Source organism: Fukomys damarensis, unplaced genomic scaffold (assembly GCF_012274545.1).
Source record: "Fukomys damarensis isolate Sample0158 unplaced genomic scaffold, DMR_v1.0_HiC HiC_scaffold_5, whole genome shotgun sequence".
In the NCBI taxonomy this organism is placed as follows: Eukaryota; Metazoa; Chordata; class Mammalia; order Rodentia; family Bathyergidae; genus Fukomys; species Fukomys damarensis.
In genome coordinates this window covers 53,624,371-53,640,604 of record NW_022900917.1, presented here as the reverse complement: position 1 = coordinate 53,640,604, position 16,234 = coordinate 53,624,371, and the positions used below count along the sequence as shown (strand labels likewise).

General features: G+C 40.4%; 1 protein-coding gene across 2 annotated transcripts; it reads right to left on the bottom strand.

Moving 5' to 3' along the window:
* Nucleotides 1-473: 473 nt before the first annotated feature.
* LOC104853227 (short chain dehydrogenase/reductase family 16C member 5) lies at nucleotides 474-15,805 on the bottom strand. Of its 2 annotated transcripts, none has more exons than XM_010611139.3 (7): nucleotides 15,654-15,805; nucleotides 13,623-13,969; nucleotides 9,523-9,654; nucleotides 7,563-7,662; nucleotides 3,880-4,024; nucleotides 2,757-2,882; nucleotides 474-784 (listed from the first exon to the last, which is right to left on the bottom strand). In XM_010611139.3, exons 2-7 carry the CDS (start codon nucleotides 13,953-13,955, stop codon nucleotides 658-660), a joined length of 963 nt encoding a protein of 320 aa, XP_010609441.1. In that variant the 5' UTR covers nucleotides 13,956-13,969; nucleotides 15,654-15,805; the 3' UTR covers nucleotides 474-657. The 2 variants fall into 2 exon arrangements, with proteins under 2 accessions (XP_010609441.1, XP_010609442.1); XM_010611140.3 differs by lacking the exon at nucleotides 15,654-15,805 and adding an exon at nucleotides 14,901-14,965.
* Between the last annotated feature and the right edge of the window lie 429 nt (nucleotides 15,806-16,234).

The window sequence follows — 16,234 nt, the reverse complement described above, 5'->3', positions numbered from 1 at the left end:
TGAGTATCTAGGGCATTTAACAGTAAGTGTGAAACTGCTTTGGAAAGGAAGGCCCTGGGTATTGGACTTTTCTATGCTTGATGATCTGAGTTTAAAATGGCCAAAGCTGAGAGCAAAGTGATAAGGAATCCAGAGCTTCTGTGTGCTCTGGAGGGCACTTTATCTGGGCACTTCTGATGCTCTTCCAGGCCCTCATGTCCCATGAAGGTAACAACAGCCACCTGGCCCACAGGATTCACCTCCACAGAGACCAGTGTTGGGGCAGCTCATGAGAGAACTTTACCTTTCTCTCAATTCTGTTGTAAATGGAAATGACAAAATGGGCTATCTTTATAATTATTATTATTATTATTATTATTGATTAAATGTTTTTTGTGGTACTGGTGATTGAATTCAGGATCTTGCACTTGCGAGGCAGGTGCAGTGCTACTGAGCTAAGTCCCCGGCCCCTATCTTTATTTTTTAAAACAAAGGAACAACACCCACCCTAACAACAAAACAACAAAATCCCCAAACTCAACAAAAAAAATGTCAATTTCAGACACTGGTTGAAAATTCTAGTCCAGATAGCAGAGTAGGAATACTTGTCTTCAGTATATTCCACTGTTAGACAAACATACTTTTCTTCTTTGAACTAATCATGATATAGTTCTGGTATCAGATGGCATCAGACACAGAGTTGGTCTTTAGTTGGTCTTTCTTCTTTTGCTCAACGAAGCCATCCATTACCTTAAAGGTTCCTAAATACTCAGCTACAAGCAGTCCCGTCTTGATGGGCAGGATACTAAAGAGAATACAAACCAAAGATAAATTTCTTGGTTATTATTTTTGAAATCATCTTTAGTAGCTTAGTTGAAATCTGACACTTGTTGTCATAGGTGAAGTCATTCATTCATGCACACATTATGCAGTGTCAGTGCTATGTATCTCAGGGTGGCTGGGCCTTGTCCACTATGTAGGGTTCACCTGCTCAGGGTGTCTATAGCTCTCCTGGTTTCACTTATACTATTCAATTCACTTCTCATCTCAGTTTCCAAAGCATCATTATCCTGCGTAATGACTAAAAGGAAGCAGGCAAGTCTAGTGTTTCCAGCACAGGCTTTGGTGGTGGAGGCATCTGACTGGGCTCAGAAAAGAGAACCTTAGAATGGAAATTAGAAGCATTTCCTTATAATCTCCATCCTGAGATTCCCTTTTCTGATTTTACATTTCTTCATAGCATGGATGATCCCTATTATACCTTTTCTTTTCTTTTACTATTTTGTGTCCCTCCAAAGAAGACAATTTCCATGATGATACAAATTTCTCTGTGTCTTGTTCTTTGCTGTATCCCTAGAACCTGGGATGGTGTATGTTACACACACGACACTCTCAAAATGTTGGTGAATAAATGTCTGAAAGACAATTTGTTGCAATCTCCTTTATGGAACCTCTCTGTTTCCTCTAGCCTTCTCAGCACTATCTAGCCCTCCCAAGTATGACCCAGAACTAATATGCTGTAAAAGCATACAGTTGCTCAGAGAAGAGAAATTAAGTCCCATCTATTTAGAGTTGGATTTGCTATATTCCTAGCTTCTATTACGTAAGAGAATACCCACTGTGCTGTAAATACACAGGCTGCCCAATACACAGTGCATACCACTAATCTGGACAGTCTCACAATCACTGTCTCTACATTGTAAATGAAGAAACAGTGCATGCTAGGATTCACAGACTTGGTAAACAGTGGATTGTAACCTGGATTTCAAATTGCTTGTCAAAGATCTTTTGCTCTGTCTCACACAGCCTCTGTCAGTCACACTGATCTCTCTCGTGTGACATGAAGCCTGGAAAAGGCATAACAGTGGTGGCAAGCTCATGGCATACATGCCACCATGGGCTGTCTATTATCACTGAAGGCTCTAAAAGGTTCACCATCACTCATATAGGATGTAAGGATGGCATTTACTTCATTGCACAAAGTAGATACAATTCACTAAGGAGAAAAACTTCCAAATGCAGGAAAGGCATGTAGTGAGGATGAAGTATTATACTTCTGTTCAAATAGCTGAAGAATTTCCACAAAAAGAGGAGTGTAATTGCACAAAGAGCTTGTGGAGAAAGCTAGAGCTAACAAAAAACATACACATTTCAACTCAGCAGAGGATGGTAAATAGATGGAATTGCTTCCTTGCAAGGATATACTATTGTGAAGTGATTATTTTATGATGAGCAAAGGAAAAAGTATCTCTCTGTTTCTAGAGGATTCAAAAATCTACCTCCTTTTGGTAATAATACAATACTAAGAGTCAGGAAGGGTCCACCCCTTTTCCTGGACTCATGGCAGGCCTTATATCTTTGCCAATTTGGCATTATGTCAACAAAAAGATCCAAAGATGGGTTCACAAGCATGTAGAAGATTTTCCTTTTTAAAACAAAAAGAAAATTTTTAAATGGGAAGGGGATCAAGGGGGAGGTAGGGTAAAGGAAGGAGGAAAAAGAAAAAAGAGACTAGAAGGGAAAATAGAAACAAAGGTTTTAAATGGGAAGGGGGAGAGGAGTTGAAGGGAGGGGAGAGGAATGGAGAAAAAAAGAAGAATCAAGACATATTATGTACAGGTACAGATTCCCTATGATTAGCGTGATCATTATATATATCAAAGTATATCAATAAAATTAATTAAAGATTCATTAATTTAAGAGATACAGTTTTAGGTGGCCTCACAGAGTAAACTATTGACTGGCATTTAGAGAAGTAATGGAAACTGATATATTACCTTTTTAAAATCACCATTAAGTATAAAAACTTTGGCAAATACAGGTATGCCTGTTCTTGCAGAATAGCATCTATTATTTTCTTGACTACATATTCTGGTTCCAGAATTGGCAACAGAGTAGGGGAACTAGAAGATAAACAACAAAGCAAAACTCAAATTAACAAGTTAATAAGAATAATTTCATCAAATCAGGGATAAAAAGGTTGAAAGACAGTATCACTTATTTTTTCAACTTCAAGATTTTATGTACTTTTATATTTTCTTCCTGGTAACAACAACATAACTAGAATCTGAAATGGAAAATGATAATTCTAATTTATATGCTGATGCTATAATAAGCATCAATATACTATTTTAAAAAATAATCTAATGTTTTAAAGCAATTTACTGAAAACAAACTACTTGCTGTCTCCATGGGATGCAAAACTGGTGATCTGTCCCTCCTACTGGCATGGTGTATCTCTCTCCTCCCAGCCCACTCACATGTTGAAGCCTATCCCTAATGTAATGGTATTGAAGGCAGGGTCTTTGGAATCTTTAGATCATGAGGATGGAACCCTCATGCATTATTATTAGTGTCCTATAAGAACAGCCATGAAAGAGACATTCTACCCTCACTCCCACCAGCAAAATCAAGTAAGGTATAGCAATAAGAAGGCAGAATATGCAAACCAAAATAAGGCTCTTGCCAGACTCTGGCTCTTGGACTTCTAGCCTATAGAACTGTGAGAAAGAATTTTCTGTTGTTTAAATCACCTACTGTATGGTTTTCTGTTATAGCAGCCTAGACTAAATTTTCCTTCAATGATTTCCAGTCTTCCTGGAATCAGGAAAGAAAGCTGAATAGAGCTGGGTGGCAGAGACCACCCTGTGGCCAGGACAACCTCAAGATGAATAAGCAGGTCTAGAGCCACAGGGCAGCTACTAATTGGACATTGCCTTAACAGACCATTTCCATCCCACTCAGTTTCTAAAACACATGCAAAGAAAAAAAATCTGAAATCATTTCAAAATTAGGCTGAATGTTAGAAAAATATCTTCTAAAGAATTTTAAACAACAGAACAAAAGCAGAGAGATAACCAACCATTTTAAATAATTTTTGAAATCAAAAGGCATACATACCTAGTAGTACAACCCACAAACATTCCCGTTTTTATAAAAAACGGACACACAATTGTAGTTTTGATCCCTCTACGCTTCTGGGCAAATGTTTCTATAAGCATTGATTCAGCAAATCCATAGGCTGCAAATTTACTTGCACAATAATCTGAAAGAGAGACAACGCTAATGTATACAGGCATACCTTCTTTCTTGTATTTTGACATATTGTACATTGTAGAAGCTGAGATTTGTACCACATGATTGCTGATAGAAACCTATGGAAAAAAGGTCATGCTAATGGTTTCAGATAGAAATGAGCACTCTGTTGGGAATTGGGCAAGAGATCATTCATGCTACATTCTGGCAAAGAACTTATCTACATTTTGTCCATGCCTTGAGACTTTGTAAGTTAAAGGTGAACTAGTACAACAAATAGAAGACATTTCAAAGTAGCACAGCATTCAGTCTACTGCATAGGGATTGTTTGATGTTTTAGCAAGACTTATAGGGAGGACTGGGAGCAAAGAGAAAAGTGGAAAAATCTGGAGTTTGGCTAGAAAAGGAACACCTTTAGAACTGTAAAAGAGCATGTGGTTGCTAAGGAGATCAGTGTATTGAAAAAAAGCCAAGGTTGGGTGTAGTGGTGCAGGCCTGCAATCTAAGCTACTTGGGAAGTTGAATCTGGAGAACTGTAAATTTGAGGAAAGTCTGCGCAATGTAGCAAGACCCTATCTAAAACAACAACAACAACAAACCAAAGAGGTCATAGTATAATGCTCTGGATCTGAGCACTAGTACTATACTACTTAAAAAAGTAGAGTACTTTGCACCAGGATAATAGGAAAGATGCCCCAAGAATATCTCAGGAATCAACAAGATGTCACCCATCATTAGCTCAAAGACTTCTGTTTGAGAAGAGAGCCCTGGGGTGCCCTGTTCTAACCAGGCCAATTAGGGAATTGTTTTCTCTGGATTTATTTTCCTCATGTTCAGCCATACACGTGCTCAGAAACATTTGCAGTCATGGTTCAAATGGGCTCAGGTACATCTTGGGGCAGTACCAGACTTTGCAAAGTCCATGCAGTCTTTGTTTTGCAGGTATGCAGAATGAAAGAAGTAGGGAGTCAGAAAAGGTTCTGCCAAAGTTTCAAAGGAAAGCCTGGGCAGCCAGACAGTATGTGGCAGGAGAAAATTTCTTGTAAACAGCCCCAGTCAGGGTGATATGTGAAGCTGTTACAGTGAAGCCAAAGCTGCAATGAATATCTAGAAAGTTAAAGATGCCACCAATATGAAATGTGTACTGAGGAAAGGTTCAGGCCGTGATCAGAGGTAGCCAAGAGAGATCATGTAGGCTGCAGCCAGCCAAGCCAGATGGTCACTCAGGGATACTCAAGCCCTCGGTGGCCAACATTCTGCCACTGTATGCCTTGGATGTCAGACAATGGAGATATGGGACTTATTGTTTGGCCTCCTAGGTTATGGTCTTGCTTTAGTCTGACTCCTTGTTATTTTCAGCCTGCTCATTTGGAATGGGAATAGTTGTCCTGTACTACTGTGTCATGGAAGTATGCAACTTATTTTTTGATTTTTATAGGGGCTCACAGCTAAAATTTTGCCTTGAGTCTCAGAAGAGACTTTGAGCTTGAACTTTTGAACAAGGCTGGAATTGGTAAGATTTGGAGGACTTGTGGAGATGGATTGAGTGCATTTCCACTGTGAAATGTACATGAGCTTCTGGGGGCCTGGGGAAGAATGTTATTTAGATCTTAAATGTCCTCCAAAGGTTCCTGTGCTAAAGACTTGGTTGCCAGCTTGTGGTGGTACTGAAAGGTTGTGGAAGCCATAAGAAGTGGGGCCTAGCCTGGTGTGGTGGCACATGCCTGTAGACCCAGCTACCTGAGAGGCTGAGGCAAGAGGACTTCAAGTTCAAAAATAGCCTGTGTAACTGAATGTCCTAAAATTTTGAAAAACAGATAAGGGTTGTAGCTCAGTGGAGTATTTGCCAAGTACATGCAAGGCCTGGGTTCCCTTCCCAGCACCAAAACAAACAACAAAAACACAAAAAACAAAAGGTGAGGCTTAGTGGAAGGAAGTTGTCGGTGTGAGTATGCCTCCAAAGGATATACTGGGGTGATGGCCTTTTCCTTTCTCTCTCTATACTTCCTGTCCAATGTTGTTGTTGAAAATGAATTGCCTGCTCTCTCCATGAGATGCAGACTTCTAATGATCTTTTACTTCCAATTAAAAACAAAGAGCTTACTGGCTTCAACTTTCACTTCTTAAATACTTTACAAATGCAGGGAGAAATAGAAAGTGGCATTTATGTTCATCTTAAGCTTTCTGTCTTTAATCATACTTGCTTTAGGAAAATACTTATATATTCGATTTGTTGGATGAAAAAGATTTGGAAAAGTTACAGCACTTAAGAGGATTAATGCTCTGCTTTTCCTCACAGTCAGAAGAGGGTTGTTATAATGCAGCTACTATGACTGGCAAGAATCAGGTTACAAGCAGTGGGCACAGGACTGTCAGGTGCCAAGGGTGTCATAGAAAGTAGGTGAGAGGTAGGAAGGAAGGGTAGAGAGGCTTCTTGGACCATCTGAGTCATCTAGGACAAATGAAACTTGCTCAACCCTTGATCCTTAAGATTCAAATTAGCAAAGATAGCCCAGGACCTACAAACTAGGTAAGGAGCCAAGATCCACACTGTGGGGAAAACAAAAAGCTTGCACTGTTTTTCAGGTGAGCTGAGGATGGAAGAGTCTCACATCTAAAGACAAAGATGTTGCTTCAGAAGCAAGCTTGCAGCTGCAAACATGTTTACATTATCTCAAAGGACTTTGACTCATCAGAAATGTCATAGAAAGATAAATAATAACCCCTGATGAATTCAAAGAAGGATACAGGGAAGGAAGAGTCCAGGGCTCAGGGATTATAGAGTGGTATTTTGGGTGGCTGATGGTTGTAAAATTCTTTGGTGAATCTTGAACCATGAGGTTTAGTTCAAAAGTGCCTGATGAGCACGTATCTGAATATTGCTGCTATGTTTCTGTTGGATGAGCTTCAGAAGACTATGCAAGCTGGGGTCAAGGATGATTATTCTAGAATCTCCTAGGAAAGGTCAAGATGTTTGCTCCTCCCAGGGCCAGCTCTTGAGTTTGCCTTCCCTGACTAAAAATCTTTGTGTATCTCTTTACTCCTGTCAAATACTATTGTCAAGTCAGCTGGGGTTACAGAGGAGATGACAATGACCAGCATTTCTTGCAGGTCTTCAACAAGTAGAAAACCAGAAAGGTTGATTTTAATTTTCTTGAGATGAACACAGTTTCCAAACTCACAGCAGAGATCATTCATTGAAAACTTCAGGATAAGGCAGGGTGGCTTTTCTTACCATTCATGTAATAGTGCCAGCTGAATTTAATCACTGTGCACAAAAGAATATTTACATGAAGTTGGACTGTGCCCTTTGGAATTGTTGGATCTTATGCAATCTCCTGGGAGAAGGCACAGTACAACTTCATACAAGTGTAACTGATAGGCAGTTTTGTAGTAACGTGAAGTTCTCAGCCCCTGGTCTTAGTGACTACATAGCTTGGTTCATTGTTTTTTATTATTACGGCATCAAGTCAATGCTGACAGTTCAGGGCTACAATGTAAGTTAAAGTTACTACGAATTCTGCTGTAAAACATTACATTTCCCTTACCTGACAGCCCATTTACTCCAACTAATCCAGCTGAACTGGAAATGCAAACCAAATGTCCATGGCTATTAGCAATCATAGCAGGTAGAAAGGCTTTATAAGTCTAAGAAAAGTAAAGGAAAAAATTAATATTTAATAGCATATTGTACACTTTTTCCTCAGCTGTTGATATGATTAAATGTTTTAGATCATAAAAAATACCTTAAGTCAACACAATGAAGATGACCAGGCAAAGACAGAGGAGGGAAAAAGACATAAAAGCCACAAGAATGGAGACTTTTTAGGGGATTGTGATCTTTGCCTTTATTCTAACCATATATAACTGTTATATATAGTTAATTATATATAAGTATTATATGTACATTTACATATACTTAATTATATAATTCTTCATTCTAAACATACACATATATGTATGGATCTTACAAAGGAGAAGGACATAGAGACATTTGGGACAAAAGATATTATTTGCAGTAGTAGTTCCCATAGGAACAAGATGATCACTAAGTTCTGGATCTTCGCATTTCTTACATTACAGAACACCAAGAATACCAGCAGCACCACTACACTTTCTGGGAACAGAAAATCTAGAAACTTCAAATTACAACTTCAGGCTGCTGAAGGGAAGTTGGGCAAGGTGTGAAGAGAAACAACAGAGGTCCAAATTTCCAGCTAATACGCCACATGAGGGAGTCTTGACCAGGAAATGAAAAGCCAGGGTTGGAACCAAATGGATCAAAAGCTGGGAGTGGGGATTTAGCTCAGAGGTGCTCCCGCCTCCTTCTCAAGTGCAAGGTCCTGAGTTTGATCCCTGGTACAAAAAAAACAAAACAAAACAAAACAACTGGGAGTGGCAGCAAGGGGCCATGTATAAAGTGTGGGAGGTCAGAGGTGGCTGGTCTCATTCAACAAAGGCCAGCAGAGTTTAACTACTAGAAGTGACTGCATCACTTTATAAGTCAGGGCTGTAATCATGAATGCTATTACTGAGAAAACCTCTCCTTTCTCCAGTTAGGTACCAACAAAGGGTTTGATTTGCCCCAAATAGGTATGATCGACACTTGATAGTACATAATGCCCCATTCACTTTTGAAAGCACCCCTGCACAGGCAAATTATAAGGTTACCCTGGCCATGTCTAAGTATAGTTACTTGTTATGTAGACTTGAGCAAATCTTTCAAGTTCTGTGCTCCTTATTGTGTACCTCACTGAACTGTTTTAAGGATTGTAGTCATCCCTCAGTATTTTGGGGATGATTAGTTCTAGTCCCCCTTCCCCATTACCAAAACCCAAGGATGCTCAAATCCTGTATATAAAATAGTGTATTATTTGCATATAACCTATGTATATCTTTCCATATACTTTAAATAGCTTCTAGGTTTATATCTCACACAAAATACAAGGTATGTAAATAGTTGTTACATTGCATTATTTAGGGATAACGACAAGGAAAAACATTTGTCCACCTTTTGCATTTAAACAATTTTTTTCTGAATATTTTGACTCTTGATTAGTTGACTCCATAGATGTGGAATCCATGGACACAGAGGGATTACTATATAAGTGAGCTGCTTGGGACAGCAACATTTCCAGCAATCAGTAAACAGAAATATGATCATAAAGACAGTTCTATCTCTGTAGGATTCCTTGAAGAGAGCTACAGATTAAGTTGGATCAATACAGGACAATTGAGTGGACCAGGACAAGTCCAAAGTTAAAATAGCAAGCCTGGAAACATAGATTGGTAGAGTGCTTCTCAGGCATGCACAAGGTCCTGGGTTCAATCACTAGCAACACACACACACACACACACACACACACACACACATACACGGGCACAAGCACACACACAAAATTGTGATATCTGTGCCCTATTTAGAGGCTGACAAAATTAAAGAGCAAGAGGAAAGTACTACACAATGCCAGAATAACTTTATACTAATTAGAAGAAAAAAACAAGTACCCATAAATGTGCTTTAAAATTCACATCAAATGACTTTTCCATAAGCTCATCTGGGCAGTCCAGAAACTTCTTGCCTGTTACAATTCCAGCATTGTTGATTAAAATGGAAACATCTCCAACTTCTTTTTTAACCTGAGGTGAAAAACAAGAATATACTACCATGGTAATATTTCCTTAAAGAATGTAGGTTTTATTTTCCCATGGTTAGATATATTATATTATATTTAAGAATAAAAGCTATTTTCTTTTGTAGTCTGGTCTAGTAGAGATCTAGTTCTGATGTTATTTTCTTTCCACAGTTAAGATTATTTTTATACTCTGACTAACAATTTTGTTCTATGCTCTATATTAGTAACAGACAATTTTAATCAGTGTGATGGTATATAAGAATAGCTTTTTTATAACCAAATGTAACCAGATATAACTATATAGGTCAAGAGCTAGCACAAGTTGAGATGGGGCAGAGTAGGGAACAAATGGAGGAAGAAGATAAAACATATAAGCTTAAGATCTGTGAGTAATGTTACTTGCTTCAATACTGGCTGGTTTGGGTGTTTAATCATTTTTATTTAGGAAATAAAAATTTTAGGTAAAACACTGGAGCCTCTCCTATTGAAACTTCATAGTGTAATCTCAGTTCCTATGTGAGAATTAGGCATATATCTTTCCAGGATTAATGACAGGAGGTGATACTGTCCCTATGTTCTTAGTTGTATTTTAAATTTCATTACTGTAATTTAAATCATCAGCAGTGGCCCTGATGCACATCTTCTCCTGTGCCTTGGGGGAGGAACACAGCAGTGCTATTTTACATCTGCCTGCATGTGTGATATGCATGTATACTTGCCCTGTGGATGGTGTAAGATGTACTGGTACAGTATGGCATAAGGGAACAAGTGTCACTGAGGCTAGCAGAAGCTACCATCTTTTCATCTGCTATTTTGTTAGGTCCAGGTCTCAGCATTAAGGTACTATGATTTGAGCATTTACACTAGCCAACTGACTCTGCAGCTTAGGAAACATTTAAGATAGAGACTAAGGGAACCTTATGTTTTATGCTAGAGTTTTCAGAAAAAAGCATCAGAAACAATCTGCAAGATTGATTTGTTACATGGCTAAAATATTTTACCAAATCTAAGGTGAACAGCACTTAAAGGTGCAAACAACTTTCTGCTATACTTAAAGCAAAAGCCAAAGCCAGAAAAGGATTTAAGCCAGAAGACAGTAGCAGTATTAGAGGCTGATGTCCTAATTCAGGATCAGGGATAGAAAAGCCAGAGCTTATACCAAAAAGAAATAGATAGGCTCATGTACTCTAATTGACTATTTCTGAGAAATACTAACATAGTAAAACACTCATGCTTGGTTTGAGAATAGATGTGTTGGTACTCTTCTTGTTTTCTAAGGGCCTAGGGGTCACAGTTAAGGAAGAATGCAACACATTCTAATTCTTAAGTAGCCTGCTCTCCCTCCCTCTCTCTTTCGCCCCCTGCCTTTCTTTTGCATTTAGTATTCACCTTAGCATAAAAGTGAGGCAATAGTGTACTTAGTTCTGTTTTATAACTCTTGCAAAACTCACATATGAGCTGTGGCCACCTTTTAGCTGGGTTCACCCTGCCTATGTCTATACTATGAAAACAAAAATCTCCCAGGGGACGTCCTCAAGCTGCCACGTGTATCAGAGACTAATGCTGAACTGTCGAGATGACTGATAAGGATTTTCCAAATACAAGGTTTTACAACCAGAACTGATTAGTTTTAGTGGTGGTAGGGAAAGTTCTGATTTTACCAATGATCATGTAGTTCATAATCTTGGACATCAGAATTTGGTAAGCAATTTTAAAGAAATTTTCATATAAATAAATTCAGAAGCTTAGGTTTTTGTTTCTTTTTGGTGGAGGACTGGTGAAGGTAACAATCCAATTGGAAGCATGCTGAGTCAAAGTGATCTTGATTTGCAAAGACTATGAGTTGGTCATTAAATTCAGGACATTTCCACATACCACAACAAGAATTAGTGACAACTACCTCTTGCTTGCTCAAAATAACTTCTGATCCAGGATGCGATGTGCCAACTCTAGACTTCCTCAACTCAAGACTAAGCTATGGTCTTGGGCAATAAGATCTAAAAATTACCAGATTCAGCAGAGTTAAATCACTGGCATACTATCATAAGACATTTCTCCTTGATTACTCTCCTACAGCATTCTTCTTAAAAATTCTCTGATATGTTCCCATTATCCAGAATAAGAAGTGAAAATGGTTGGCTTACAAGGACGGGAAGCAACTTCCTCTAAATTCAAAAGAGCACACCGATAAACCCTTCCAAGACCACAAAGTGATAAAAGTTGCTAGCACTATGACATTTCACCACTTTAAAAGCAAGCATTTGGGGCAGAATTAAATCACAGATCGAGGGAGGAGCGAGCTAGTTATTTATAAAATGCTTCACAGGAATTTGACTGATAGCTGAAAGTTGTCAGTTGTCACCAATTACTGCTTAAGTCTGTCCTGAGTGGGCATAAATCGTGTCAGATGATCATGCTTCATGTATAAACAGCCAAATCTAGAAGGTTGGCTGTGCTTGGAGGGTGGCACCTGTGTAAGCCTGTGAAAGCTGGTCAGCTTTGGATATCCAGTGTGTACTGGGAAGCCTATGATTGGAACTGTAGTAAGAAAGACACAAAATAAGAAGACAAAACTTCACCCTGCTAGTGACCTGTAAACTTTTCCTGTACGAAGTGATGGAGGAAATAACAAGGAGATGCCAGTGGAGCCTGCAAAATGTGACAGAACCCTGCAAAGTAGCCAGGCTGCTCTCGGCAGACTTGTGTGGTTCCTCCCTTCTCCCTAAATTGAGCAATTCTGGGAGCTACAAACAAAATGATGAGGAGAATGACTTGTGGGCGTGTGCTTGTCTATGTGAGGACATAGAGATCCTTCTGAGGGAACGGGCAGACTCTCTATGTACCAAGAGCCTTCTTACCATTGGTATATCAAAGCTTTGGCTTCCTGGAACTTTCTTTTATTTCCTTCTGTATAATTGCTGCAGAAGCAAGTGCATTTAATAGTCTTTGGATGAGTAAAGTATTTTGACTTTCTTATGTCTACTTATGAAAAACACATTCAAATGAGAAGCATGGTGGTAGACACAGTTTGGATTTAAAATCAGACTAAATATGAGTGCAAATCTAAGCATCCTTGCTTCCGTCGCCAGTTGCATCTGAGCTCTCTGACCCTGGGCAGAGTATTTATTAGTTGTTTCTTTATTCTCACAGAAGGATGCTACTATCTCTCCTACCTCTAATGCAAGTGATCAGCACAGGCATGACAAAGAGTGATAAGGAGCACTACTCAGGATTCAATAAACTCAAATCTCAGCTGTAGCTAGCTAGCTACTTATTAGTTATATTTCTTAGGTAAGCTACATGCCTGCCCTTATTTGTGAAAGGTGAATTACAGTTTTATATAAAATGTCCCCTAAAAGGCTTATTTAGAAGTGGTACTTTTTTGAGAATTGATTACATGAGGAAGGTACTAATTTCATCAAAGGATTAGCCCATTTATGCGTCCATGGCTGAATGGGCCATTGGTAGGTAGGACCTAGTCAGAGAAGGTGGATCACTTGGGGCATGCCTTTGAGGGATATATCTTTTTTGAGCTTTTTTTTTTTTTTTTCCTGCTTTGTCTGCTCTCTGGTTGCAATGAGATTAACAGTTTTCCTCAGTCATGCTTTTCTACCTAAAAGCCAGATCATGGACTGAAATGTTTGAAACTATGAGCCAAAATAAACCTGTTTTCCTTTAGGTTGTGTATGTCAGGTATTTTGTCTCAACAGTGGAAGGGTGACTAATACAATTATATTTTACTTTGTAGTGCTATAATAAATACAAACAGGGTATTTAGCACAACATCTTCCACACAATAAAAACTAAAAAATCCAAATTGCCACTGCCAAACAATGTATTTTTAAAGGAATATTAGACAGGCAAATGGCTTTTGAGAAAGACAAATGAATAACAAAACTGGTAAGATATATGCCTAAGTATTCACACAAGGATCTTACCGCCCATAAAAAATGACAAGCCCCCAAGATTTACCTGATCAGCCACTTTATAGACTTCTTCCTTTCGACTGCAGTCACAGGTGTAGGCATGTACCCTTGTGGCACCAGCTTCCTGAGCCATCCGGAGTGTCTCCTCATTCGTCTCTGTACTGACATCCCAGAGAACAAGTACAGATCCAAGGCGGGCAAAATGCAAGGCTAAGAGCCTCCCAAGTCCACTTCCAGAGCCTGTTATGAGGACAATTTCACCAGCAACATTTTTTCGTGGCTTTGGAATTAAAGTAAAAAGCAGAGCTTCCAGAACACCAAAAAGTGATTTTCCTAAGAAAACGAGCAATTCCTTTGTTCCTTTCAGGGAGGAAGACATGTTCTGTACAACACCTAAAAAGCAAGATAGTTTTGCTTAGTATGTGGAGCTCCACTTTCTGAAATAGTGAAAATAACTGAGAAGCCTGATTTAGACACTGTTTCTGGTAGCAGCCTCTGAACTCAGAAAGGGGCAGGAGTAACTAATCATCCTGGGCAGCCTTCAGCAATATTCTTCCCATTAGGAAATCCATACCAGGTGTCCCAGCCAGGCCACCATGCCTCCCACTATTTGAGTCAATGTCAGAAGGCAGAGGTCTACTCTGTGGTCTCCAGCACTGTGGTGACAATTAGAAGTCTCATCATTATCCTGGGTCACATGAAAACTCACAATGTCAGGACTAGATTTCAGTGTGCCTGTCTCAATGCTCCTCCTATGTGGTGAGACCTAAAATAAGTCTATCCATATCTTGACAGATGCTCCCAAGTACTTCAGAGCTTAGCAGCATGAAGCTGCCTCCATTTGGGGTTCAGAATGCTTGCTGTTCACCTGCATAGGCAGTGATGGCTACAGATTCATCTCCAGGTTGGAATTCTGCATTTCTCACTGACTTTTTTTGCCATTTTGGTAAAAATTATTTTATCTTTGGTAGCCCAGTTTCTTTCTCTACAAAGGAGGGGGATCTAATACTTTATACCAATACCACACCTGGAGCTGTAGGAGTAAGAGAGAGTACAGGTGAAATGTTAAGGAGTATTATAAGATCGTTACTAGTCCATATGAATCATTTGAACAAATTAGGGGTGTATGGGTATGCATGGTCCTGCACACAGTGCTCTCCTCGGAGTCCTGGTGGGGAGTGAGGAGGAGAAACTGGCTGCATTTCAGTGCTTATCAGCTGTACATCATCTCCCCATCTATTTCCCAGTCTCTGTAAAATGGCACGACCATAAATTAGATGATTTATTAGGAGTGCCAAGCACATAATGACAGCAAAATACTCACCAGAACTATAGTGGCTATTCCCACTGGCAAGAACAAATTATCCTCCCTATGCTAACCAAAGTCAGTCATACTAAGTACTGTATATGTATAGATGAAAGTAAATGTACATTTTCATTTACTGTAAAGATGCTTTCTTTGGAAGATACCAGTGTCTTCAGTTTGATCAGGCTGCAGCCTTCTTCGGTGTCTTCTTGCCAGTCTACTCAGTACAAAGGCTGAGTTAACATTAGGCAATGTGAACACGCACACTGTTTCCCAGGCTAGCGGGGGCAGGCAGGAGTGGGCAGGTAAATAGACTCCCAGCCACAACTTCTGCTGAAAGGGGCGAATAGGTGGCAGTAAGGAACAGGAGGTGCAAGCACTGAACCAGCAGAGAGAGAGAGAGAGAGGAGAACCTGGGCAAAAAGGACGAACAAGAGCTTACAGGAAGGGAGGGTGGAAGGCAGCTCACTCATGCGTGTGTGTGTGTGCGCGCGCGCCCACCCACCCACACACGCACACGCACACGCACGCACGCGCACACACAGCAAGGGGCTGTCCACACCCCGGAGCTGTGGATTGGGTATGCGTCAGCCAAGGGCGCCAGCTGGCAGGTTGGTCGTTGCCTCGGTCTTGGCCCCCTACTCTATCCGGCCGCCACCCACTGGCCCTTGCCCCCCGTTCAATCCGCAAGACCCTGGAGGAAGTAGTGAACCTCCTCGCGCCACTTTCTCCGAGGGCCAGCCTCCAAGAGGGGCGATTTTAGTAACTCACCCCGGATAGGCTTCCCTTGCAGTCCCGCGAGAAGCCGGCCTCGTTTACCCCGGGGACCGAGTTGCTGGCTCGCAGAGCAGTGAGGTTCAGGTGTTTATCTCCGCGCCGCCAGAGCCCAAATCCAAGGGCGGGACTGCAGCTGCGGCGCCTGGGTGGGGCCGCCCGTGTTTGGGGTGGGGCTGACTGTGCACCCATCCACGCCTAGTTCTTTTGTCTTTTCTCAGGCAAAGAGATTTAGAAGGTGCAAATTCGATCTTGGAGACTGGATGTGCACACTCGGATTTCTTTTAGGTCTAAAATTTCCAGTGCTCAGGCTGAACCCTGGATTATTAAATCAGAATGTCTGTATTTGGAAGCCCACCGCCAGCCCCGCGCCCCGCCGCGACACTGGTATATTTGTAAAGCACCAGTGTGAAGTTCCATCTGATGCTGTGTTTGATTCTTCCATCTGGAATCCAAAGTCTACAGCTTCTTTTCCGTTGTCAGTAAGGCCTGTTTGGGAGCTGCCTTTGTGGTGGACAGGGACTAGGTGGCAAAAGGCCAAGGAAACATTCATTCTATGAAGGTGGAATTTAAAAATG